This window comes from Phyllostomus discolor, chromosome 13, assembly GCF_004126475.2.
Source record: "Phyllostomus discolor isolate MPI-MPIP mPhyDis1 chromosome 13, mPhyDis1.pri.v3, whole genome shotgun sequence".
NCBI lineage: Eukaryota > Metazoa > Chordata > Mammalia > Chiroptera > Phyllostomidae > Phyllostomus > Phyllostomus discolor.
In genome coordinates this window covers 12,657,292-12,685,090 of record NC_040915.2, presented here as the reverse complement: position 1 = coordinate 12,685,090, position 27,799 = coordinate 12,657,292, and the positions used below count along the sequence as shown (strand labels likewise).

General features: G+C 51.5%; 1 protein-coding gene across 3 annotated transcripts in view; it reads right to left on the bottom strand.

The window, feature by feature from the left end:
* Positions 1 to 345: 345 nt before the first annotated feature.
* Positions 346 to 27,799, bottom strand: part of PSD2 (pleckstrin and Sec7 domain containing 2) — a 44,169-nt gene continuing 16,715 nt past the window's right edge. For 2 of the 3 annotated variants that reach the window (XM_036013955.1, XM_028528353.2), the window contains 13 exons: positions 27,144 to 27,596; positions 26,547 to 26,741; positions 25,218 to 25,298; positions 21,498 to 21,610; positions 20,717 to 20,775; positions 11,445 to 11,534; positions 10,298 to 10,341; positions 9,041 to 9,231; positions 8,798 to 8,868; positions 8,218 to 8,375; positions 7,222 to 7,366; positions 5,855 to 5,998; positions 346 to 2,329 (listed from right to left, as the gene is read on the bottom strand). In XM_036013955.1, the coding sequence (XP_035869848.1) occupies positions 2,120 to 2,329; positions 5,855 to 5,998; positions 7,222 to 7,366; positions 8,218 to 8,375; positions 8,798 to 8,868; positions 9,041 to 9,231; positions 10,298 to 10,341; positions 11,445 to 11,534; positions 20,717 to 20,775; positions 21,498 to 21,610; positions 25,218 to 25,298; positions 26,547 to 26,741; positions 27,144 to 27,596 (1,954 nt within the window). In that variant the 3' untranslated portion in view covers positions 346 to 2,119. Of the gene's footprint in view, positions 2,330 to 5,854; positions 5,999 to 7,221; positions 7,367 to 8,217; positions 8,376 to 8,797; positions 8,869 to 9,040; positions 9,232 to 10,297; positions 10,342 to 11,444; positions 11,536 to 20,714; positions 20,776 to 21,497; positions 21,611 to 25,217; positions 25,299 to 26,546; positions 26,742 to 27,143; positions 27,597 to 27,799 lie in introns of all 3 variants that reach the window. The other variant, XM_036013954.1, reaches the window with a different exon arrangement.

Sequence of the window (27,799 nt, the reverse complement as noted above, 5' to 3'; positions counted from 1 at the left end):
CAGCCCCCAGGAATCCCTGAGCTGCAGCTACTTCCCAGGACCAATAGGTGGCGCAACCACTCACAACATCTCACCTGGGGTCCTCCAGGCCCTGGATTTGGACAGTCCTGGAAAATGGGCATTACTTTAGGGGCAGAGGTTGCGGGGTGAACATAATGGTCCATTAGAATGCAGGAAAAAAATATTAGAACTTTGATTTAGATTTATTTTCATCTCATCTTTTTTAAATTTCTATTTTTGTGTATGTTTTATAATGTACATAATATTTTAGTACAGTAGTACATGTATATAATTTACAATAAATAATGATACAATTAAGAAAGTGAACTAAAATTTTTTTTTTCGCTGATGGGAGGCACAACTGCCTGCAGCGGACAGGGCTTATTTTTCTGCTCCCACTCACCTGCCCTCAGGAGATGGACAATGGGAAGCTGACCCCAGAAATCAAATGAACTTTGAGACAGCATGGAGAAAGTACAGACAGTTCTTTATGTTGCCACACGGCTCTTTCAATTTCACTTAAATGACCTTTTAATTCCCCTCAGCAAAATGAAGGGGCCAGATGGTTCAAATATCAAATATACTTCAATGGATCCAAATTAAGTAATCTGGATTTAAATCACTGCATCTCTCCATAGACTCACATATCCCCTGCATCAAATGTGAGTGGGCTTGTAAATGCTGAGTACTTAGTCGCAAGTTGACTTATTAACTAAGCATGTTACTGGTGAGGTCAAATTGCTGGCCAAACTATGGTGCTCTATTTAGGAAACAGAAAGGACCCGCTCATCACAGCCGCACCGAGGGTGCCTTCACCCCACCAACGGTCTGAGGGATGCAGGGTTTAACGGGTGCTGGTCTGTGATCATCGTGTGGCAAGTTTCTCTTTCTTCCCAGACATGTTCTTAGCTAGCATTTCAAAGTCACTAGAAGAACGAAAGAAATATTGACCTAAAAAACAAGCAGCAACTTGTCATTTCACCTTTTCCCAAGACCAAGGATTAAGGGCTTCCATAACCTTCCCTGACCAAACAAACATCTTTGGGCTTGTTGACAGGTGGCTGTTTGCAAGGCAGAGCGTCTCTTGTTCCTGTAACAGTAGATCTGAACAAGAGGCCACCTCTGGGGCTCAGAGACCCGGCAGCACCAACATGAAGACCAGAAAATAAACAGAGCCCCGGTCCTATCCCACTCACACCATGATGCTTGCGGGACAGATGGGGTGGCGCACACACACACTATTTATTCCAAAACATCAACTGTAAGAGCAACGTAAGTCACAGGTCAGCCGGAAGAGGGGAAAAATGGAGAGGAGGTCAGCACTATCTCTGCCTTCCCTCCCAGGGTGCCAGGGCCACGAGACGGCCAGGTCGCAGCCCTGAGAGGCTCTTCCTTCACCTTATTTCATCCTCCAACTGATATCACAGCTCCAAAACCATCTTTAAAGGGAGTCCATATATATATAATTCCTATATATATATATATATACACATTTCTGTTCATATAAAAGAAAGCAGTAGTGGCCTCAATGGATGGAAGGTGAGGCGGACGCACGCATGGGCAGCGACAGCTTGGCACGGAGGGTCCTGGGTCACTGCGATGTGAGACAGGGAGAACAGGTGTGATTCCAGAGGTTGCTGAGTGGAGGGAGAGCAGACAGTGCTGGTGGTCTGCAGACCTACTGCTGGTCAGTTCAGAGGAAGGAGGAGGAGAAAGGGTGGGAGTCCAAGCTGAGACCTGGAGTCAAGACCTGCCCTCAGAAACAAGGGAGATGAGGGAAGAACTCCTAAGAAGGCGAGGGCCTGGGAAGTCCACTGTCCTCTCCGCTTCACCAGTGAGATGGTGTCTAGAGCATGCACACAACTGGCCTATACAACTGGGCTCCATGGTGAACAGGGATTCAAGGGCCAGCAAGAGGGTCTGAGGTCCAGAGAAGCCCCAGGATGCAAAACCAATGCCATGAAGGACATCTCCATCTCTTCAGCCCACAGGGCTCTCCACACCCCTCTGGCTGCCGGTCTACTGCATGGAGCTGCTCTGAGCAGCCCCTGGCTGGAATTGTGCTCTCTGACCCCTCCAGGGCATTTGCCTGCCTCTGGGGCCTGCCCATCCATGCCGACTAAGTATCAGTTCCACTGGTATCCTTTGTGGCTTTGCTGCCTGTTATAGTTCCGTGGCCCTGGCTGAGGGCAGGGCTTGAGTGTGTCTTTCGGAGGGAAGGGTCGTCCCCTTCCAGGGCGGCCAGCCGGGCCTCAATCCGCTCCAGGTCATCTGAGCCTACTTTGATTTTCATAGCCAGGAGGTGGATGTAGGTCTCATAACGGCTTTTCTGGGAAAAGAGAAGAGAAAGGCCAGAAACAAAGTCAAAAGACAATAAAATGTGAAAAACTATTTGTATCTTAGATGACAAAAGACTAATTTCCTTAAGATTCAGAGGACTCTCACAACTCAATAAAAAGGAGAAAAACAATCCAATAAAAAAAAATAGGCAAGTACAGGCAACAAAAATAAAAAGAAATAGGATTACATCAAAAATTTAAACTTTTGCCCTGGCTAGGGTAGCTCAGGGGATTGAGCACCAGCCTGCAAACCAAAGGGTCGCCAGTCCCATTCCCAGTCAAGGGCACATGCCTGGGCTGTGGGCCAGGTCCCCGGTTGCAGGTAATTGATGTATCTCTCACACATCAATGTTTCTCTCCCTCTCTTTCTCCCTCCCTTCCCCTCTCATTCATAAATAAATAAATAAATAAAATTTAAATTTTGTGTATCAAAGGACACAATCAATAGAGTAAAAAAAGCAATCTAAAGAATGGGAGAAAAATATTTGCAAATCATTATCTGCTAAAAGTCTAGTATCCAGAATGTACTTAAAAAAAAAAAAAAAACCCTCCTGCCCTGACCAGTGTGGCTCAGTTTGCTGGGTGTCCTCCTGCAAAGTGAAAAGTCACTGGTTCAAGTCCTCTCAGGGCACATGCCCAGGCTGCAGGTTCAGTCCCCAGCAGGGGCACATTTGAGAGGCAACTGATAGACATTTCTCTCTCACATCGATGTTTCTCTCCTTGTCTTTCTCTCTCCCTTCCCCTCTCTCTCAAAATAAATACACACAATCTTTAAAAAAAACTCCTAGCCCTGGCTGGTGTAGCTCAGTGGATTGAGCGCGGGCTGGGAACCAAAGTGTCCCAGGTTCAATTCCCAGCCAGGGTACATTCCTGGGTTGCAGGCCATAACCCCCAGCAACCGCACATTGATGTCTGTCTGTCTCTCTCTCTCTCTCCCCCCTCCCTCCCTTCCCTCTCTAAAAATAAATAAATAATATCTTAAAAAAAAAAAAACCTCCTACTCAAAAAATGGACAAGGAGCCTGAACAGACATTTCTCTAAAGAAGATACACAAATGGCCAACAAGCCCATGAAGGATGTTCATCATCACTCATCATCAGGGAAATGAAGATCAAAACCATAATGAGATACCTCACACCCACTAGAGATGGCTAGTATAAAAGAAAAAAAAACCCTGGCTTGTGTGGCTCAGTGGATTGAGTGCTGGCCTACAAACCAAAGGGTCACTGGTTTGATTCCCAGTCAGGACACATGCCTGGGTGTGGGCCAAGGTCCCCACTGGGGGCGCACAAGAGGCAACCACACATTGATGTTTCTCTCCCTTTTTCCCTCCCTTCCCCTCTCTCTAGAAATAAATAAATAAAATCTATAAAGGAAAAAAAACACAAAATACCAAGTGTTGGTGAGGGCGTGGAGAAATTGGAACCCTCTCGCACTGCTCACGGGAACGTAAAGTGGTGTCTAGCCACTGTGGACAACAGTGTGGCTAGTTCTGAAAAATCAGAGAATAGCACTGCTATATGATCCAGCAATACTACTTCTGGGAATATAGCCCCCAAAATTGAAAGCAGGGTTTCAAAGAAACATTTGCATAGCCATGTTCATAGCAGCATTATTCCTAATAGCCAAAAGGCGGTAGCAACCCAAATGTCTAGCAGATGAATGGGTAAACACAATGTGGTGTATAGACACAATGGAATATTACTCGGCCTTAAAAAGGAAGGAAATTCTCACATGAGCTACAACATGAATAAACCTTGAGGACATTACACTAAGTAATGTCACAAAACCCCCAGTTCTGTGTGATTCCACTTTTCAGAGGTACTTATTTGAAGTCATCAAGTTCATAGAGATAGAAAGTAGAATCGTGGTTGCCAGGGGCTGGGTGGGGGTGGGAGCAGGGGCGGGTTGGGGAGTGGCTTAACAGGGGCAGAGTTTCAGTCTGGGAAGATGAAAAAGTTCTGGAGGTTGGTTGCACCATGGTGTGAACAGGCAGCATTACTGGACCACACACTTTAAAATGATTAAAATGGTACATTTTATGCTATGTGTATTTTATCACAATTAAAATTGTTTAATCCAAATTAAAATAGCAGTAAGACAAGACTTGTTAAACCTATCAGATTGGCGAAGATTAAAACACCCAATAATGTCCGGCGTTGGTGCAGGCACGGAGAGAGAGGAAAATTCACAGGCTGTTAAATGGCTTGTGACTTAGGAAACATGTAGGAGGAGGTTGGACAGGGTATAAGGGCCTTGACCCTGAACTTCAGGCCCTCCCTGCAGTCGAGGGAGCCTGGGGTCCTGGAAGAAGTAGAGAGGAAGAGACAGGAAACTATTCTTGCCCAGCTCAGGCACATGGAAAGAAAGACCCTTCATTGCTAGGCTTCACCTCCCCACCCCCACCCCCCACCCCGTCAAGCCAGGCAGCCGTGAGAAGGGCCAGGGCAGTACGGCTGCAATCTGCCCATCTATCGCCTGGGTGAGGATCCTGGCTCCTGAACTTCTTAACTGTGCACCTCAGGCAAGTGATCTGACTGCTCCAAGCCTCAGTTTCCCCATCTGTAAAATGGAAACTCATTTTACAGCACTCATATGAGAATTAAATCCATCAATGCAAGACAAGTGGTAAGAATTGCGCCTGGCAGTTCACCAGAGATCAGTCCACTGCAGCGTTTGCCATCGTCATTTTGGTTGCAGACAGAGTGGATCTGAGAAGACTTCCGAAAACTACAAAGCTTCATGTTTTTCAAAAGGCCAGGATCTAGCCTGGGAGCTCTCCCCTCTCCCCTACACCTCGACAGAAAACCAGTGTGGGAATCCAGAGACAGACTGCTGACTTCCTGCTCCGGGGGCTTCCCTGTCTGTCTGTCCACTCCCATGTGCAGGGCTGTCCAAAGGCCAGTCCAAAATAGACAAGCGGCTCCTGCCTTCCTCCCCCAAGCCAACCCCTATCCTTCACCCATCAAAGGTGACACTCGGACAGCCGCATCTGCAAAGCATCGTGAGGCAAAGTCCGGGTAGTGAGCAGAGAGAGACAAGACGGAATGAAGGGAGAGCTTAGAAGGAGAGATGAAGTTTTCTGCTTAAGAAACATGGGAACGAGGAAAATGAGACAGAGCAGGGAAAGTCACGTGGACAGGGCTTGCAAGTCCCGTAGCTTATTTGGGAAAGCTTCCCGAGAAGCTGGGCCTGCGGGGCAGTGGAGGCGAGTGGGGCTGGGAGGGCTGGTGAGTGGGGAGAGGGTGTCTGGTGGAGCCCAGCTGGTACTCTATGAGAAACACAAGCGAGGGCACAGTTGTGTGATTGACAAATGACATCTGGATTGTGCAGACTGAGCCACAGGAGGCTATGCATGGTCTAAGATTGCCTCAGGGGAGCCCCCAAAGTGGGGAACCCCCAAAGTAGGAGCTACTGGCTCAGGAATGATGGTGGTGGTGGGAGGTGAAACAGGGGAACCTGGCCTCCTCTAGGCCCAGCCCTGTCCTTCACAGTCTGTCCCCCAGAGGGCCCACCTCAAACGTGAGATAGTGCTCCTTCAGCCGGCTCTCCTCCGCCTCCTTGGACTTGTGGCCCCTCTCCACCGGGTGACTCCTGTGCTCAGCCAGTTCTGCGGTCACCTGCCTCAGCTTATTCTCATGCGAACGCAGCTGCTCCTCCTGCAAAGACAGGTCCTGGGCTGTGAGGTCCACTCTTGGGATGTCATAGGGATGCATTTATCCTGTCCTGTCAGGACCTGCGTCGCCACAGGGAAACTCAGGCCTGGCCAGGGCCATCAATACGTGGGGTAGGGCCAGACTCCAGACTCGAAGGAGCGCTCCACCTTCCTCCTTCCTCCTTGCTCTCGGTGGCATCAGCTCTCCTAAACACCTCCCAGCGGGCTTGGGGGAAGAGAGACCCACAGCTTGTATGTGCACATGGACACTCCCCGACACAGACACACAATCACCCAGACACACCGCCGGCTCGTACGGACTCCCACATGCACACAAACACTCCGAGCCAAGGGCAGCCCAGTCTCGGCTACCGCTGGCTCCATACAATGCACACATTCCATTACACTCATGCCAGACACATGTGATGGTCACAGACCTGGGAAGACAATGAAAGACAGGCAGAGACACTGGCACACAGACAAGGGCCTGCACCCTCCCACCAGCTTCGTGCTACGTGGGCAGTGGGCTGTGTGCATGTATGTGCACGTGCATGAACACGTGTGTGGCATGGATGTGTGTGCACTGATGGGCATGTATAGGGACTCTGGGCATAAGCAGCAGCCCAAGGAGCTCCGCGGAGAGACCCAGGACAAGGGCCCAGTAGGAAAAGGGCCTGCCGCTGGCAAAGGCAGGAAGGAGCTCCCCCTGCGCTCTCTAGCAGTGGTCCTCCACTTACCTCCCCTGCAAAAAACAAACAAACAAACAAAAAAACTAAAAAATTGGAGTATGGATGTGTTGGAGCTTTTTTAGAATTACAAATAAAACGTTTAAGAGTGGATGACTGGGCGAAGGGCCAGCAGAGCCTCCCTATCCCTGGCTGTCTAGGACTCGCCAATTTTCTCGCCTTCGTGCCCGAACACACGTGCTGCCCGCAGACCGCAATCCCCCCACAGGACACACCGCCACTGGCTGGAAGCGCACCCCTGCTGCCCACCACGGCGCAGCCGGGCCGGCGTTGTGCGTGGCCTCGGTCTTCCGGTCTGTAAGTGGGGGTGGGGTGCAGCGGGGGGTGGGGCGCAGCGGGGCCGGAGAGAATAGCTGCCTGTTCGCCTTGTCTCTGAGCGGGGCAATGTGCGGGAGCTGAGGGGAGGGCCATAGAATGAGGGGGCCCGGCACAGGGGAGGCATCCTGGGGAGGCGGCGGCATTGAGACCCAGGCGCGTGTACCTGGCAGAGGCGAGTGCTGCAGGAGGGCAGCAGGGGCCGGCAGAACTTCTTCATGGAGCTGACAGCCGCTGGGAAGGCTGGCGCTGAGAAGATGGCGGCCACCAGGTTGATCCTCAGGATCCAGGACAGCATTTCTTCTTTGCTTCTGGGAACAGGACGGGAGGGGAAGGGACACCAGTTTCTCAAAATAGAACTCTGTCTTCCTGACCCAGCACCCAGCACCCAGCACTAGCCTGGCTCACAGAGAGCACAAATACCTCCGTGTTTGCGGGCAAAGGAGGGAGGGAGGAAGGTGGGGTGATGGGGGGCGGGCCTGGTCACATGGTGGAAGAAGCTCCCCTCTGTCCCAGCTCCCAGGAAAACCTGGATTTTCAGGTGAAAATAAAGCTGCCAGGTCCAGAGCTAATGGCCGTGGAGCTGAAGGATCCTAGAGCCAGCTGGCCCGGGGGGGTCATTAGAGGCAGCTGGCGGTCCTCACGACCCAGCCGGGCACACACTCGCCCATCCTGAGAGCTCGTCCACTAGCCTCTTCCGTGTGAAACGTGAAGTCATAGAAAGATGGGGTTTGGGACAGAGAAACTGTAGGGTGAGTCTTTCCCACCCCTTCCCCCAACCCCGACTGGAAGTGAAGGATGGTTCCTTGACTCCATCACCCCATATGGGGGGAGTTCGCGTGCATCAGGATCACCTGGGGACTCATTAAAGCCCAATCGCTGGCCCATCTCCCAGAGATTCTGATTCAGCAGGTCTTGGGGAGGGGGTGGGCAGAGAAACCACATTTCTAACGAGTTTCCAGGAGACGCTGAGGAGACCACACTTGGAAACCATGACTTGGGGGGACCCTGCTGTAGGTTTGTGCCGAGCAGACGAGCTCATGGAGGGGGAGCTGAAGGCACCCGCCCTGAAGCGGAAGCACATGAGAAGAGGGGTGCAGTGCAGGCTCCAGGCTGCAGGCCTGAGTCCAGGGGGGTGCGAGGGGCTCCCTCTCCTACTTACGGTGCCTGGAACAGGAAGACTCTCCAGTCGGCTGTCTTCAGTTTGAGCACGTTGGACTTCTTGCTGTAGTCGGAGGCCCTGGTGGCCAGAGCATGGTGCACGCGAATGGCATTCTTCAGGTCACCCTCAGACAGAGCTTTGTCAGGCCTGTACTCATCCTGAACAGGTGGGGTGGGGGATGGCCAGCTTCTGTCATGACCAGGCTCTGGCTCACAGACACACATTTCCTCCACCCCCCCAGCCCCCTCCCCTCCCTCTGTCCATGTAGCTTCCTCCATTTTCAATGCCTGCCTCTGTGATGCCATGCCAACCCCAACTAGAATCACTCCCGGCACTCCTCCCTGCACCCCAGTTTATCCCAGAAGCCTGAACAGCCCTTACTCTGGGTATCCTCTGAGTCCCTGGGCACTTACAGGACTCCTCTCTGAGCTCAAGCCAGTCCCCTGACTGGGGAAGACCCAGCACCTACCTGCCTATATGCCCCAAGTCCTGCCCAGGACCCTCTGCGCACCACAAGTCAGAGGCTGGATGGGGGAATGACTGGCCCTTCATGGGTAAGGACACTGAGGCAGTCTCTCACCTTCTGCAGGTACAGGATGGTCCCTTTGAGCACCGCATAGAATTTCTTCCAGCCACGCCTCCCACGGGGCGCTGAGGACGAGGCACAGGTAGTGTGGCCACAACCACCCACCCCGATATCTCCTCCTCCCCTGCTTCCCCCACACGTCTACGGGTGTGTGCATCCCTGGAGGAGCAGCAGAGGGGGCGGAACCCATCTGGACTAGCACCCCTCCCCATGCCTCTCCCCGTGCCTGACACCCACTCCTCTTGCCATCCATGTCGGCGTGAGTCTTCCGAGTCAGCACACCGTGCTTGTAGGTGGTAGCGCTGAGAGCCTGTGGGACATCCAGGAAGGGGTTGCCACCATCCAGGATCCGCGTCACCTTCTTCGTGCCAGTCCCAAACTTGTCATCCACCAGCTCTGACAGGGATTTCCTCAGTTCATCCTCATCACTGGGAAAGCACTGGGCCTGAGCAACCACCTCCAGGGAGGCCTCAGCCCCTCGTCGACATGCCCTCTCCCCCCAACCTCTCCTCTGGGAGCCAGTTGGGGTGAAGAGCAGAGAAGAGGAGGTTCCAGTTCCAGATCACAGATCCAGACCTTCGTCTCCTCTCCTCAAGTCTTCAGTTCTGACCTCTGACCTCTGATCTTTGATTTTTGACCTCCAAGCTCTAATCCTCACCCTTGATCACAAAGTTGAAGACCTTACTGTCTCCAGACCTCATTCCTGATCTTCCTTCTCCTGCCTTCAACCCTAAAAACCCAGCTCCAGAGATCAGGAACTTATGGGCAGACGGAAGCGGCTGCCCAAGCCCCAGACACTGAGGGAGGGCAGCCAGCAGATGAGGATCCCCACTGACCCTCGGCAGGAGAATGCCAGCTCTTTCCCATGGGGTTGAGATTCCTAACAATCCCTGCCTTGGGCCTCTACACAGATCCAAAGACCCAGGCTGCCCTGGGGAGCACAGCAGCGCAGGGCAGCCGCTCTCCCCAGAGCCTCTCAGTCTCACCAACTAGCAGGGTCACCATACCCCTTTCCAAATGGCTGGGCACCTCCAGAACCCACTGCCTTCACAGGGGAAGAAGCTAGGGGCCAGTGCCCCTCCCCACTGCCAAGAACAGTTGCCACCTAAATATGGTCATATTCTTGGGGTCATAAGGAAACTCATGCCTCCTGACTCCCTACTTCCCAAAGGGGAAAGAGTTATCATTTAAAAATAGTGGCAGTATCCCCAGTACAGAAAACCAGTGTGGCCATCACAGAACTAAAGTCACAGTTCAATCTATTCCATAGCAATGTAAACACTGCATGCTTTTTATCAGGACAGAAAACGGAAACCCAAAAGGGAACTCAACACCAGGTGCTTGGCCAGCGGGACTGGTGTCAATGTGGCCCTGAGTTGGGAGAAATCAGCACCATGGAGAGTGGCAGGAATGACTTCTCTGCACCCCCAGTCACTCCCCCTCCCCCTCCCAGTGACTCACTCTCCCCATACCTGTGCCATGGGCACTACTCACATGGCCCACTCCAGCTTTTCATTCTTGATGGAGTTGTAAAGGGTCTGGGAGAGGGGCAAAAAGAAAGAGAGGAGTTCTGGTGAAAAAAATCAAAGATATCTCCATCTACCTCTAGCAATGTGGATGCAGTGAGGGAGCACTTTTAAGCCAGTGGGATAAAGTAGATGTTCGACTCATACTTGTTTGTTGGATGGGCAAGTGAATGGGGTTGGGGTGGATGACTGGGTGGATGGCTGGGTGGACAGACTGGAGTATGAGTAGGTAGATGGGTTGCTGTGTAGGTGGGTGGATGGGGAAATGGGTGGATGGTGGATGGATGACTGGGTGTGGAGTGTGGGGGGCAGTATTTAAGGGTGCAGGGGATGTCTCTGCGGGTGACTGGTGAATGAATGAGTTGGTGGGTGAGTGGATGAAAGGACGGGTGCATGGGAGGCTGGGTAGGTGGGTACATGAGCAGACGGGGAGAAGTGGGTAAGTGGGAGGCAGGACTGGGATTATTTTATCTCACACATACATTCTTAACAAGTGCTTCCTGATGGCGAGAAAAAGTATTATGGTAAGAGAGTGATGGAGACAATCTTCTATTTTTTAACCTCCAGAGTCACTATCCAACTGCCCAGATGGCATCACCAGGCCCTTCAAGCCCACTATCTAAAACTGAACTCATCTTCTATCCCCCCCCCAAAAAAACCCTGCTTTTCTTCCTTAAAGGCCAAGAACTGAGAGGCCAGAGTTCTACCCTGAGCGTCAGCCTCAAAAGAAAACTAGGTTCCCTTAATTCCTGGTGACGTTGAAGGAATGAGTGGGCTTTTCTCTGTGGTGAAGTTGGTGGTGGTGGTGGTAAAGGTCATGGTGATGGCCATGGCAGCTGTGGCCATTGGTGGCAGTATCAGTGGTTACCATGACAGCAATAACGATGATGTAGCACTAAAAACAAATCTCACAAAGCCTACCGCTCTGCCTGGCTTGAGGAACACTTAACAGTCAAACACTGAGTTGTGTGGCCTCGAACTCTGTCCCAAAGTCATAGTGGCCCTGACTCCAGTATTAAGAATCTGAAATATCAGGATTTAGTGGGGCAGGGGCCTCTCTCCTCTCCATCCACCCCGGTACAGCTGGGGGCACGGGGACCCTTAGCAGGTTATACCTTCAGCAGGTCTTTGGAAAAGTCTTGGCCATCATTCAGCTGGTCCAAGTTGGCAATGAACTGCTGGCAGGACATCTTCTTGCCGATGTTCTGTAATGGAGAAATGGTTCTGCCTGAGGGCAGGGGTGGAGGCTGGCGTGGTCCCACTCCTGCCCTGCCCAGCCAGAAGGGATGAGGCGGCACCAAGGGCAGGACTTCCTTTGTCTCCAAGAGTTTACGAAACTCTCTTTCACATTCAAGATTCTATTCGACCCTGAAGCGTCATGAGAGGTTGAGGTTCTCCCCAAGCCCAGATGAAGAAGTCAGACTGAATGAAGCATTATAATAGTTGACATTTGCCAGGTGCTTGCTATGTTCCAGCTACTGAACTTGACATGCATTATCTTGTTTCCTTCTCACAACAAGGAGGAGGTGAGGTGGTTGTTATTACTATCCCCGTTTGACAGGTAAGGAAACTGAGGTGCAGGAAGGTGATGTGCCCGTGATCACACAGCAAGGAAGTGGGAGGGCTGAGTGTGTCTGACACCGAAGCCCATGCTCTCACCCGCTACTCCACGGTTAACTCTCCCAAGGTCACACAGCACCAGGACTTGAACCCAGGCCTCTTGGCTCCTGAGCAGAAGCTCTGTATTCCGTCACAACTGTCTCACCCTCTCACCTGCACAGAGGGGCGGCAAGACCTCCAAGAGGTAGGTGAAGTGAGGGGGAGTTTGGTCTTATGAAAACCAAAAATCAATTCCCACCATCTATACCCCATGCTGAGCTCGGCTGGGAGCACGGGAACCTCAGCAAACGGTTTTCCTCCAGGAGGTACAAGCAGACGAAAAGCTGGGAATAAGTGCACCCCAAGTTCTGCCTTCTTTTTACCCACTAAGTAGCAAAGGGGCTCCAGCCCCCAAACATCTGATACTTTTAGACTCTCCTTGCTGTGTCCACATTTGAGGAAACACTGGATGACACTTCATTTTGTGAGGACAAGGACCCTTGGACACCAGACACTCGCTGGTATAGGACCTTGTGGGTTTAGGTTTGCTATACGGCAGTGTCTCCCAAGAGGTACCTACCAATGGAATAGCTCTTCCCCTCAAAAGGGATTTCATAATCAAATGAGGTTTTTTACATGTCTCAGAGTTTTTAACATGCTTAAATGTGTTAGATGTCTCCAAGGAGAGGATTCCATGGACAATTCCCCACATTTATTGATGTAGGCACCATTTTAGCACAGACTCTATTAACGTCATATGGGACATTCATACGCCACAGAAAACTATTCAGAAAACAATGACACAAGGCTTTACATGTAGCTGACAAGCAAGAATTTTCTACACCCTATCTGCACCTTGATATAGTGTATTTTGCATGTTTATGTGTATACTTTACATGTACATGTGTGTACATGTGTGTATATGTGCATATATAGCCACTTATGTGTGCGTCCATGATTAAAAAGTATAGGACAACATTGATAATATTGTCTGAGTTCCACAGACAGCGAACCTTCCTCAGCCGTCAGGCAGGAGCGTGGAATCAGGAAATAACCAGGCAAGCCTTCCCGTCCTAGTAACAACAACTAACTTGTTGCAGACGAACCCTCCCAGGAGAAACAATTGCTGGTCAAAATATTAATAAAACATCTGGGTGAAGGCATTGGGGGGAATATAAAAGCAGTGAGGACTTCAAGGGTAAAGATCCTGCAAAGGAGGGAACTATGGCGAGGCGAGCCCAGCAAGGAGCAGCTTTCCTCCTTGAAGCGCCTGCCAATTCACACGCAGTGGCTAAAAGGCTGAGCAGAGTCTCACAGGACTGGGAGACAAAAACTGGAGTTCAGGATTCACCAAGGACGAGGGGCCCTGGGAAACATCCCAGTCATACTTCCAAAAAGTGAAATTAAGAAAGAAAATAGTAAAGGCAGTTCTTTAGACAGAAGAAAAATTATCTTAGAGGGAAGCAAGGAAAAGCAGAAAGAAATAAAGAACAACAAAAAGGGTGGCCAGATCTAAATGAATAAATATCGATTGTGGAAAGTGATAATAATAACGTTTTCTAAGGAATAAAATATATAGAAATATATAACAGTTAAATGTGTGATGACAGTAGTATAAAAGTTGAAAGGGCAATAAAAGGAGGTAAAGGGCTTTAAGGGTATTTTGCCATTGCTGGTGTGGCTCAGTTGGCTGGAGCGCCATCCCAGACATCAAAGGGTTGGGGGTTCGATTCCCAGTCAGGGCACATATCTAGGTCGTGGGTTCCGTCCGTGGTCCCCGTTCAGGCACATATAGGAGGCAGCCAATCGATGCTTCTCTCTCTGTCCCTTCTTCTCTCACAAAAGTCAATAAAAACATCCTCAGGTGAGGATTAAAAAAAGAGAGAGAAAACATATAGTAACCTGGTACATTTAAACTCAAATACATTGGTAATTCATTACATGGTCAAATTAAAAGGCAAAGATTATCAGACCTGATTTTTTTTAAGTGTATGATACAAGAGATACATCTTAAATATAATGGAACACATGCCCTGGCTGGTGTGGCTCAGTGGATTGAGTGCCGGCCCGTGAACCAAAGGGTTGTAGGTTCGATTCCCAGTCAGGGCACATACCTGGGTTGTGGGCTGGATCCCCAGTAGGGGGCGCTCAAGGGTCAAGCACATATGGATGTTTCTCTCCCTCTCTTTCTCCCTCCCTTCCCCCTCTAAAAATAAAGAAATAAAAATTAAATAAACAAATATAATGAAACACAAATCTTGCAAGCAAAGGATAGAAAAATATGTAAATGCAAGCACTAACAAAAACTTCAGTATAAATACGCTAATATCTGACAAAATAGATTTGAAGACAGGAAATACTGCTAGAGACAGAGACGATGAATAATGGTAAAGGGTCACTTCACCAGAAGATGAAGCATCCCAAATTCATGTGCCACTAATAACAGAGTCAAAAAAATTGATAGACCCAAAAGGAGAAAGATACGTTCACAATCTTGGTTGGAGATTTTAACACTGCTTTCTTGGTAACAGGAAGAACAAGAATACTAAACAATTAATTAGTTAACAATTCCTTAGGGCCAATAAGCTGGAGGACCTAGATAAAATGGACAAATTCCTACAAACACACAAACTACCAAAACTGGCTCTAAAAGAAACAGGACATCTGAATAGGCCTGTAACGAGTAAAGAGATCGAATCAATGATCAAAACTTCACAACAAAGAAAAGCTCAGGACCAGATCGCTTCACTGGTGAATTTCACCGAACATTTAAAGAAAAATGAACACCAATACTTCTCCAACTCTTCAAAAAAACTAAAGAGAAGAGAACACTTCCTGACTCTTCCATAAGGCCAGCACTACCCTGACACTAAAACTTGACGAAGACGTCACAGAAAAAGACTACAAAACAATATCTCTTATGACTATAAATGCAAAAATCTTCAACAAAATACTAGCAAACAGAATCCAGCAGCATATTAAAAGGATGTGACCAAGTGAAATATAGCCCAGGAATGCAAGTGTGGTTCAGTGCACAAAACCTACGAACGTAATACACTGCATTAGTAGAATGGGGTGGGGCAGAATGGATGATCATCTCAACTGAGGCAGAAGAAGCATTTGACAAAATCCAACACCCTTTCATGATAACAACACTGAACAAACTAGGAAGAGAAGAGAACTTCCTCAACACGACAAAAGGCACATATGAAAAACCCACAGCTAACCTGGTACTCACGGTACAAGACTGAAAGCTTTTCCCCTAAGATCGGGGGCAAGGCAGGACCCTCACTTTTCCATTTCTATTCAATACTGTACTGGAAGTTCTAGCCAGAGCAATTAGGAAAAATAAATTAATAAATCTTCATTCACAGATAATATGATCTTATACTAGAAAATTCTAAAGAATCTAAAGAAAAACTTTAGAGCTAATAAACAAATTCAGCAACGTTGCAGGGTATAAGATCAACACAAAAATTAATTGTATTTCTGCCCTGGTTGGTGTAGCTCAATGGACTGAGCGCGGGCCTGCAAACCAAAGAGTTGCCAGTTTGATTCCCAGTCAGGGCACATGCCCGAGATGTGGGCCTGGTCCCCAGTAGGGGGTGCATGAGAGGCAACCACACATGGATGTTTCTCCCCCTCTCTTTCTCCTTCCCTTCCCCTATCTTTAAAAATACATAAATAAATCTTTTTTAAAAACATTAATTGTATTTCTATATGTTAGTAATGAACTATCATCGAGTGAAAGAAAACAATTCCCTTTACAATAGCATCAAGAAGAATAAAATACTTAGGAATGAATTTAACCACGGGAGGGGAAGACTGAAAACTACAAAGGCCTGCTGAAAGAAACTGAAGATCTGAATAAACAGAAACACAATTTGTGATCATGGATTGGGAGGCTTCATATAACTAAAACAGTAAAACTCCCCAAACTGACCTATAGATTTAATGCAATTTCTATCAAGATTCCAGTGGCCTTTTTATATTTGTAGAAATAAAAAAGCTTATCATCAAATTCATACGGAATTGCAAGGGATCCCAAAATAATCTCGGAAAAGAACAAAGTTAGAAGACCCACACTTTCTGATTTTAAAACTCACTACAAAGCCAGAGTGATCAACGCAGAGGGGCAATGGCATAACAACAGACATATAGGTCAATGGAACAGAACTAAGAGTCTATAAATAAACCCACTTTTGTGTTGACTTTTGACAACTGTGCCAAGACCATCCCGTGGGGAAAGAGTAGCCTCTTCAACAAGTGGTGATGGGACAACTGATGTCCACAAGCAGAATTATGAAGGAGGACACTCCTTCACACGATGTACAAAAATTAACTCAAAATGGATCAAAGATCTAAACATAATAGCTAAAGCTATAAAACTCTTAGAAGACTAGGGGTACATCTTCATGACCTTGGATTTAGCAATGGTTTCTTAAACATAACACCAAAATCAAGAAACAGGAAAAAAACTGATAAATGGGACTTCATAAAAATCTAAAACTTTTGTTTATCAAAAGGCACAGTCAGCCCTGACTGGTGTGGCTCAGTGGATTGGGTACCAGCCTGCGAACTGAAAGGTCTCCAGTAGGATTCCCTGTTGGCAAGGCAGGTCCCCTGTTGGGGGCGTGTGAGGAGCAACCTTCTCACACATTAATGCTTCTCTCCCTCTCTTTCTCCCTCCCTTCCCCTCCCTCTAAAAATAAATAAAATATTTTTTTAAAGTTCAAAGATACTATCAAGAGAGTAAAAAGAATGGGGGAAAACTTGCAAACCCACAGAATGGGGGAAAACTTGCAAATCCACAGAATGGGGGAAAACTTGCAAATCCAAAATAGATAAAGAACTCTCACAACTAAACAACAAAACACTAACAACCCAATTAAAACTGGACACAAGACTTGAACAGACATTTGTTTAAAAAAGATACATAAATGGTCAACAAACACATGAAAAGATGTTTAACATCACTAGTTATTAGGGAAATGCAGATCCAAACCACAACGAGATAGCACTTCACACCATTTAGGATGACTGCTATCAAAATACAGAAAAGTCACAACTTGGCAGGGATGTGGAGAAATCGTGACCCTTGTGCATTGCTGGTGGGAATGGGATATAGATCAGTTGCTGGAAAACAGTATGGCAGTTTCTCAAAAATTTAAAAGTAACATGAGTATAGAGTTTCAGTTCAGGAAATATGAAAGAGTTCCAGAGATTGTTTGTATAACAACATAAATAGCCTTAACACTATCGAACCATACATTTAAAAATGGTTAAAATGGTAAATTTTTATGTTATGGGTATTTTTACCACAATTTTTAAAATAAAATTTTACAAATCAAAAAGATAAGCAAAGGCTTTGAATAGACATTACTCCAAAGAAACTATACAAAATTGACAAAGAGCACATAAAAAAAAAATGCTCAATGCCCTGGCCAGTGTAGCTCAGTGGATTGAGTGCGGGCTGCGAACCAAAGGGTTGCCGGTTCAATTCCCAGTCAGGGCACATGCCTGGGTTTCAGGCCAAGTCCCCCAGTGGGGGCCATGTGAGAGGCAACCACACATTGATGTTTCTCTCCTTCTCTTTCTCCCTCTCTCCCCTCTCTCTAAAAATAAATAAATAAATAAAATATTTTTTTAAATGCTCAACATCATCAGTCATTAGGGAAATGAGAATCAAAACCAAAACTTACCACTAGGACACCAATAATTTTTTGTGTGGGGTGGGGAGGGAATCAGTGTTGGTGAGAATTTGCAGAAATTGAAACTCTCATACATTACTGGTGGGCATTTAAAACGGTTCAGCCACTATGGAAAACAGTGTCTCTATTCTTCCAAAAGTTAAATACGAAATTACCCTTTGACAAAACTCATGTACTCCTAGGAATTGAAAACAGGTATACAAACAAAAAAATTGTTCTTAAATGTTCATAACACTATTCACAATAGCCTAAAGGTAGAGACAGCCCACATACCCAGCAACAGATGACTGGGTAAACAAGATATGGTACGTCTTTGCGGTGGAATATTATTCGGCCGTAGAAAGGAACGAGCTGCCAACACATGCTACAACAAAATGTACAGAACTTACATTTTAACCATTTTTAAGTGTATGGTTCAGTAGTGATAAGGTTATTTACACTGTTGTGCAAATAATCTCCAGAACTTTTTCATGTAACCTTGAAAACATTCTGCTGACTACAAGAAATCAGACACGAAGGGCTGCATGTTGTGTGGTTCCGTTTACACGAGATACCCAGACTGGGCAAGCCCTGGGGACAGACGGCGGACTAGTGGTTTCCCGGGGCTGGAGGGAGGAGAGAACGGGGAGCAACTGCTAATGGGTGTGGGGCTTCCTCTCAGGGTGACGAAAAGGTCTGGAACCAGAGAATAGTAACGGTTGCACATCATGTGAACGTGCTTAATTCTACTGAATTATATACTTTAAAATGGTCAAAATGGTAAGTTTTGTGTTATGTACATTTTACCACAATAAAAACAATCACTAAGGAGATATAAGATGTTTGCAACACAATTACAAGGCTCGACTGCATTGACGTGCATAGGACATTCCCACCAACGACTGCAGAACACACTTTCTTTCTAGTCCACGTGAAACACCTGCTAAAACCGCTCTCTCTCTGGACAGAAAAGCAAGACAACAAATTACCAAGAAGTGAATCAGACCAGGTAAGTTATCTGATTTAAAAACTAATAATAACAACAGGCAAAAAGACATGTACCCAGAAAGAAAAAACGGAGACCAGTACCTGGGTCATTCCAAAGCCAAAGGGAGGGGGATGACGTGGGACCTCCAAGTGCCCGTCTCCTCTGCCCCCTACCCCATTTGGATCCACAGGGCCTCCTAGCCTGCCCTTGACCCTCAGACCCTCCCACAGCCTCTGTCTCCCAGCAGAAAAGAGTCATGGCCAGCCTGGCCACAGACCCACACAAAGCCTGGGGTGTTTGAGGAGCAGCCGCGAGGCAGGAAAGAGAGGGGGGAAGCACCGGGCAGGGGCCACTGCTCCCATGGGGCCCTGTGCAGAGCTCACAGTAACGGCAACCACCAGGCCCTGGGCTAAAGGCTTCACTAGCACGGTCTCCTTAAGCCTCACAGGAATTTTACAGTGGGGGAAACTGAGGCCTCGAAAGTTAAGTAGCTTGCCCCAGGCCACACAGCTGTCCTGTGGAGAAGCCGGCAACCCTTGCTCCTGACCATTGAGCAATGCCACCTCTGGAGAGAAAGGCAGATCCTCACTGTCTGGTGACTATGAATACGAACAGTCCCACCCCACCCACCCACTCTGATCTGTGAACGCATTGATGCTTCTCTTCAGCTGAAGGCATCAATGTGGGGTCAGGCAGCTACGCCCATCAGGGGTGTTGCTGACCCGGGAGTCCATTGAATAGTGGCTGCTGCATCCTTAGCAGCCCTGGGCCATGGAGAGGGCATCCAGGCCGTGGCACAGCAGTGATGGGGTCCCGAGGTTGCTCTCAGGCCTGCCAAGGATAGGTGGGGTGTGCCTAATGCCCCTTTTAAGGTGTGCAAGCCACAGCTGCTCTCCATGGAAAAACAGAGCAAGCCAGTCTTGGGGGAACATTAGCTGGTTAACAGGCGTTAGCTCTGGTGACATTCCAATGGAATACGCACATCCTCCCTCCCACCCACACTCAGGCCGTGGGCGCAGGCGGACTAACCCAAGTTGTCACACAGCTTCTCTTCCTACCAAGGTCACCGAGGCCCTCAGCGTCTGCCAGCCAGGTGCCCCAGCGCATGCTGGGCTCCCATAAGACAGACTGTGGCCTTCACGTTCTTGACCCTGCAGGAGGGACCTGTAGGCTGGGGCTTCAGGTTCTCCATCATTTAAACATTAACAGTGATCATGAATACTATTGTTATTCTCACAGAACAATATTATTCATAACTAAACCCTTACTGGGTGCCAGACCCTGACACTTGGTGTTGCGGGTATTACCTCTCGGCCCCCCCGGGGCGATGTGGGGGAACCATCACCGCCACCTCACAGAAGCAGAACCTGAGACCCAGAGAGGGCCTGCGTCCCGTCCAGGGTCACAGAGCTACCGCATGGAGGCAAGAGTAGGATCTGAAGTCGGGTCTGTCCCAGTCCTTCCTTCCACCCTATGTGCCCTGGGCTTTCTGGATTGACTCCGGAACCAGACATGATGGCCCATTGTCCCCATAAGTCACTCAAATATCCCCAACCCAGCAGGGGACTCTGACCACCCGGGGTGAGCCATGACAGGGCAGTGATGGATGGGTGAGGCCAGCATAGTGGTGGGGGCACAGAAGGGACACATGGAGATGAGAGTCGATGCCCACAGGACATGCACACCAGCAGCCACACTTACCACCTGAGGGCAGGCAAGAGAGCCCAGAGAGGGGTCCCCGGAGCAGACGGAGGAAAAACGAGTTATTGAGTCAGAGCAGCACTGAGACAGCCCGAGGCCCGGGCCAGCACAGCCTCATAGCCCACCCGGAGCCCATCGTCACTTCACTGTTCGCCTGCTGGGGGCAGGGTGACAAGAATGTCCCTTGGGGAACACTGCCATTTGACTGGTAGGAGCTGCTTGAGGGGGCCCAAGGGCCCCCTCGGGGGGTGAACTAGGGCAGGGCCAGGTCTAGAGGCCGCACTGCCCGGCTGATGGACGCGGGAGTACTAGGCAGGTCTCAGGAAGGGGCTGGAGAGAAGGCTGAGCCCTGGACAGTCCGGGTGAGTCAGCAAGAGGACACCCCCCCCTCCCGACCTCCCCAACTTACGTGTCCGTGCAGGTCCGTGTTGAGCAGCATCAGGGCACAGGTGAGCGTGTGGATGCCATCTGAATCAGAGATGGTGGCTCCCTCAGTGTGAGGACCAGCTCGCTCCCACCCCCGCCCGCCACCTCCTGGTCTCCTGACAGAGCCAGCCTGAAGGTCCTGGAGACTGGAAGTGGCCAGCCGCCTGCCAAATGTGTCTCTGGACCCAGGGCCTGCATGACGCTCCCTGCCCCACCCCTGCTGCAGCGCTGCAGTTGCTTCCCTGCCCAAGGTCAGGGACAACCCCTCCCTCAAAGGAGACCTGACCCCCTGGGCCTGCTCCCGCCCAAACTCTGCCTCCTGTGGCCAAATTCCCAGGGATGGCTCTAGTTCCCGGGCCATGCCCCTGCCGTGGCCTATGTATGGCACATCCAGTAACTGGCCTAGTCCCCGTGTTCCTGGGACTCAGGTCCATCCTTACAGCAGGGCCCTCCCCTAAGAGGGCTCCAACCCAGACCCCCACAGCAGGACTCCCACCACACCGAGACTCGGCACTGCCACAGGGACCAGCGAGAATGAAGACCTGAGATTCAGGGCTGAACCTCTAGGCTGGAGGGTTCTCAGGCCCGGGAATGACAACGGGCACGGCATCTGCAGGTCTCTTGCCCAGCGGGCAGTGCCCATCCTGTGCACCGTGGTTCATTCGCTCGATGTTTACTGGGCAGGGCAGGGTGGTGGGTGCGCCAGGGCAGGAAGAAGCCAGGGCCTGGCTTGGGGGGTGGGGAGCAGCAGAGTGGGGCCATACCTTCCGAGGTGCTGTCGTCGGGGTTGCACTGGCAGTACCGCCGAGAGAAGTGAGTGAGGACCCGCTCTCGCTCCTGCGTCTCCCCCATCAGCGGGAAGGCCTTCAGGAAGGTTCTGGGGGGCAATTCAGGGATGCTGAGGGTCTCCCAGAGCCCCCGAGTCAGTCTGGGTCCTCCTCTATACCCATGCACACACTTGCGCGCACAGATACACACAAACACACCTGCCCGAGTGGGCCAGCGCTCTAGCACCCCAGCACCCGAGCCCAGGGAGGCACCCCAGCGCCCAGGACAGCTTCTGGAGTTTCCGCCCTCCTCACGCTCCAGGGCCCTTCGGAAGCAGGCAGGGGCGGAGTGCAAGGAACAAACACAGAACCCCGCCGCAGGGCGGGTCAGCTCTCCTTCGGGGCAAGTGCCCACTCCTCGCTGCCTCCTTGAAGCCTGGGCCCAGCTGGCCACACCTGCCCCTCGGACTGCTCTGCCCTGCCCAGACCCGCCCCCCACTCCATGTGCTGCACCCCCCCAGCCCAGCCCCCGCCCTGCCTGCCTCACTGCTCCCCCACCCCGGGTCTGAGCTGTCCCCAAGAAGTTCTTCACTCCCAGTCTCAGTCCTTCCTCCTCCTCCTCTTCCTCTAGGTAAGTGCGCCCAGCACAGCCCCAGCATATCCTCCCTGCGGACGCCGGGCGGTCTTTCTAAACACACATCCAACTCACCCCTGCTTAAAATCTGCCGCTGGCTCCCCAGAGCCCTCAGAACAAGGTCCACGCTCCTCACATCCAGGCCTTCCCTGCGACCCCACCTCCCTCCTATCCCTGCAGCTTCACACCCACCCGCTGCCTCTCCACACAGGATCCACACCCTGGACAGGACAGGCGCCTGCACTGCCCGCTGCCTCTGAGCCTGCTGGGCCCTGCCTGGAAGGCCTTCCTCCCCCGCTTGGCAGCTCTGAGTCCCTCCCAAGGCACAATTCAAAGGTCACCAGCTCTCAGGGTCCCTGGCAGCTGACCCCCAAATCAGGGGACCTGGAAGAGGCAGCTCACCTGGGGGAAGCTGCAAGCCAAGGCACTTTAGGTCTCTGTCTGTCCTGGTTCCTGAAGCCGATTTGTTACTAACTTAGCAACGGTCCACGTGGTCTCTGCAATGCCCACTTTGCTTTATCCTCACTGGTGCTGCTCCTCGGGGAAACCGGGACCCGTGAGCCCCGTCTCAGCCAGCCCTTACCCTCTGAGGCTCCCCAAGGCATCTGAAACTGCCGAGCACACTACCACCCCAGTCCATCAGCTGCTGCACAAAAACTCTCCCTCTGCCACCTGGTTCTCCTCCTCTCCCTGTTCTCCTCCCCTCCACTGGTCCCCAGCTCCGCTTGCCCCCTCTTCCCACACCAGGACTTTCTAAAACTCCTCCCAGCCCCTACTCCCAGCTCAACACCCCTTCCCTGGGGGTCTTCACTAAGGCCTAAGCCAGGACAACTGCCACCAAACCCAGGCCTTGTCTTCTCCCATCTGACCCTCTTCAGAAGCCTGGCTCCTCTGGATCAAAAGCCGCCTGCATGCAGCTATTGGCACTGCCTCCCAAATCCTGATTTACACCTGGCACCTGCTGTGGCTCCCCAGTGCCTCCATCTATTAGGCTGACATACAAGGTCCTGCAGCCCAGTGCCCAGCCTCTGGTCACATGCTGATGCACCCAGCACCTCCCCCCAACCAGTCCTCCCCATTCCCACGCAAACTTCAGCCTCAGCTCCGGCTGGCAAGGCTCTCGGAGACCAGCATGTCCACTGAGACTGATGGGGAGACCCGACGGGACACATCTCTCTGGAGCTCTGAGAAAGCCGCTACCATGACAAAGAGCAAAGGACCCAGGCTCTGGAGAGGAGAGGTGGGCTGGCGATCATGGGCGCAGGCGGCAGGCAGAGCATTTGGTAGCTTCCCAGAGCTGAAGGGACAAACCCAGAGACGCAAGGGGCTGCAAACGCACAGCCGGTTTTCCTCTGAGGGATTTTCCAGCTTCTGGAATGTGCGGGGCAGGGTGCAAAGAGCGGAGCAAAAAGCCTCTGAGAAGCAGAGGGATTTGGGTTTTTGACAGTCTTGCCATATTGAGGAGATAAAATTGGATTCATGACCCACCCAAAGGAGAGGCCCCCGTGAACACACAGGGTCCCTGTGGAAAGCCTGATGGGACCTTCCCTCTGGGGTGGGCTGAACTCTAAACCAATTCTCGGCTCAGCCCTGGGTGGACGAGGACCGCCTCCCCTGCCTCCCTTAACTGCCCGGCGAATGGCAGGGCAGATGCTCCCTAAAGATACATGGTGTTCTGGAGCCGCTGTAATTCATACAAAATGCACAGCATCTGATCAAAACGCTGCTGAGCATACAAAGAGACCCTTGTTGATGGAGTCAAAAGGAAAAAATAGACAATAGAAACAGATACAAGCCCTGGTTGGTGTGGCTCAGTGGACTGAGCACCAGACTGAGAAGCAAAGGTCACCAGTTCAATTCCCAGTCAGGGCATATGTCTGGGTTGCAGGTCAGGTCCCCGTTAGAGGACTCATGAGAGGCATCCACACATTGATGTTTCTCTCCCTCTCTTTTTCCTTCCCTTCCCTTCTCTCTAAAAATAAATAAATAAAAATCTAAAAAAAAACCAGATACAGATGATACAGACATTGGGATGGGCAGACAAGGCCTTTGAAATAACCATGACTAATATGTCAAGAAAAGAGAGGAGAAATGGAGAAACCAAGTGAAAAGGGGGGGTTCCCCAGAGAATTAGCATCTATAAGAAATATTTTTTTAAAGATTTTATTTATTCATTTATTTTAGAGAGGGAAGGGAAAGAGAGAGAGAGAGAGAGAGAGAGAGAGAGAGAGAGAGAGAGAGAGAGAGAAACATCAATGTGCAGTTGCTGGGGGTTATGGCCTACAACCCAGGAATGTACCCTGGCTGGGAATAGAACCTGGGACACTTTGGTTCCCAGCCCGTGCTCAATCCACTGAGCTACGCCAGCCAGGGCAGAAATATTTTTAATAAGATAAAAATTCTAGAACTGAAAAATATAATAGCAGAAAGTAAAAATCCAGTAAGTGGGTTTAACGCCCTGGCAGAGACAGAAACAGGGTAAGTGGACTCTGAGCAGGACAACAGAAAATAGCTCAACCGAGCAGAGAAAAAAGGATGGAAAATACATTTATTTCAAAAGTGTAAGAGACACATGAGATATGATGTGAAGGTCTAACACGCAGGGCCACCCAGCCCTTAGCTCAGAGACCACTGCCCCTCCCCTGCGGGCTCCGGCCTGGTGTCGCCCTGCTGCCTCGGCCACCCCACCGCCCTGCTGGGCACTGGGCTGCGTCCTCCCACCGTGGGCCCTCCTGAGGGCTCCTCCCTGGGCCCAAGCACCAGCGAGACCTGAGATCAAATCTCCATCAACAGCTCTGGGAAGGTCAGAAGCAGGGGCTGGGGGGTGGGGCGTGGCGCCTTCTTTCCTCTCCTAAAGAGTCACGAGGCAACGCTGCGTTCACAGGCCTCAGCACCCGCCACGTAGCGGGCACTCCCGGAGTCGCTGGAGGGCTGCCGCTCGGATGGCCCTTCCCCAGCCTCCCTCAGAGCAGTCAAGACACTGGCCCAAGGTTGCACAGCAACTTTATGACGGAGCTGGCATGAGAATCCAGACGTGCAGCCCGTCCCACCTGTGGGCACTGCCCTGCCCCAGCCCCACTGACCTGAGCGCTCGGTCCAGAGTCAGGCCCGAGAAGTCGAAGAAGCTGAGGTACTCCCCGGCCACCAGCCTGCTGAACTCGTTGCTGCCAGGAGAGCACGGGGTGTCCATGAGAAGCGGGGCACAGCAAACAACAGGGGCACGTGGGCAGTGGTACCCGGTACCCTGACCCACCCACCCAGACCTGCCCGCCCCGGCCACACTGGCCAGGGCATAAGCTTTAAGATATTCCAGCAAATGGCAGGGAACTGTCTCACGGGGTAGAGGAAACAAGAATAAAAAATGGTCGATAACTTTGAATCTGAGGAATAGGTACATAAATGTTCAATACATTTTCTCCGCTTTTCCACATGTTTGCAAGTTCCATAGTAAAAAGCGTAATTAGAGAGAAAGAAAGGAGCAGCCAGTGTGTCAGCACCGTGGAAGGTAAGGTCAGGTGACAGCCACCAGATTCGGGGCCCAGGCAGCTAGTAACACAGTGGGAGGGGCTTCTGAAGGGATCGGGCGGGAAGAAAAGCCAGCCCTGGGCTGAATGTGGAGAAGGGGAGGGGGCAGAGGCCACCCAGGGCACAGAATCCTGAGATGTTTGGCTGTGAAGAAGCCGGAGGAAGAAGACCCACTGAGGGAAGACTTCAGCACAGTTACGTGCCATGGGGAGACTCTCCGAGGGAGGGGCTGAAGAGACAAGGGAGGGTGGGGAGCAACCACAAGGAAAGCTTCTGAAGTGTGTCATCAGGTCAGGGGTCACAGACTCTCAGGAAGGGGAGCTAGTTGTGGTGATTTCTGAGCTGGGGCCAGGAGGACAAGGGCAGGAGCCACGTGGCGGCCGTGGAAGGTATAGGAAGCTGGACAAAGGGAGCAGTGAGGGACCGAGGAGCAGCGCCAACCCCCCGGCCTAAGCCCCCAGGTAGCTCACACTTGGGGGTCTCGGGTCTGACCTGTCCCCCTTAGGCTTGTGAGCTAGGCCTGCTTCTGTCCTCACTACCATCCTTCATGGCCCCGCAACCACATGCCACGTGCCAGTCCCCCAGCCCCGAGGGGCCGAGCTGCCACCGCCCCCCTCCCTGAGCGTGCGGGCCTCTCCCAGGCAGCCCAGAAAGGAAACAGATGTGGGGCAGGGTGAGGAATGAGGACAGTGGCAGGAAGAGGAGCTCTCAGGGACTGCTGGGGGCCCTCCAGCCACCAGGCACCCCTAATAGAAGGTGACTAGTAGAATAGTCACCTTCTAATAGACACTGCACTGCTAATAGTCACTAAAAGAAGTCACCTACACCCCCTTCAGGCTGAGGAAGACACCGGGTTTGCATGGGGTGGTGTGGGAGAGAAAACTCACTTCTTGCCCAGCTGCCGGGCGACGTCACAGCGCTGGAAGCCCTCGAGGTGGTAAAGGCGGCGAGCCAGCCGGCGAGCAGCCTCACTGACGCCCTGGCACCCATTGGCCAGTGCGTCTGTGCTGCCAGGCTCCAGCCCCTCCGAGCTGCTCAGCTCCGAGTCCGAATCAGACAGGCCATCCTTTAAGCTGGGGTCACTGCAGAGGGAGGGCGGGGCGGAGAGGTGGGGCTCAGTGGCCCTGGGGCAGAGGCCCTGGGGAGGTGCTGGAAGGTCTCCCCAGGGCTCCGAAATCCACATGGGCCAGAGCAGGGAAGGACACTCCACTGCACCAGGACGGGATCAAGTCCCTCAAGTGAGATCATTAGCTGCCCCCCAAAGCCACAGCAGAACTCACCGGCCCCAGAGGGCTAGACAGGCCTAGAAGGGCAGAACGGGCCCTCGGAACTGCGGTGGGGAGTCTGGGTGCACAGAGAGGACACGATGACCTTGGAGAGGGCTGTGTGGCCACTAGGCAGCCCTCACTTGCTTTGCCCCCTCTGGGTCTGTTTCCCCATCTGCTCAATGGTCCTCCCAGCTCCCGGCCTGGGCCCATCCTCACCTGGCCGAGTTCAGCAACTTATCCGTGTCCTCCTCCTCTTCCTCTTCCTCATCCCCACCTGGGCCCTGGGGTCCATCTTCATGGAAGCCATTGGGCACGGCGGTGAGAGACAGGCGGCTCAGGACGTTCTCCGAGCGGCTGCTGGAGATGGATCGCCGCAGGGGGCTGCCCAGCTCCCCATCACCGCCAGCTGCTCCCACGTCCCCCTCGGGCCCCACGCTGCCAGTGCCCAGGGAAGCCCCTGGCTCAGGGCTGTCACGGGCCCGCTGCTGGATGAGGGGTGTGAGGGGCGCCTCGAAGCTGACGCAGCTGTCACTCTCGTCTGTGAGGCTCAACACATCTAGGGAGTCGAGGCTGCTGTACTGGGTGCCCCGCAGCAGCTCCGACTCCACGATCTTCTCAAACGTGGCGCTGAAGCCGTCCCGGACATCTGGCTCCCCGGGACCATCCAGCCTGCAGGATGCAAGGGCCAGTCAGCATTCTGCCAGGGTGGCCCGGTTCACAGGTGCCGTGACTCCCTGGGGGTGGGGAGTGGGTATGGCTTGTGGCCTGTTCCTTTTTTCAGCCAGCACTACCAGATGCTGACTGATTACTGGGGTGCAGCAGTGATAAGGACCGTCAGGCCCCCCCGCAGAGCCCAACCCCCGCCTGGCCCA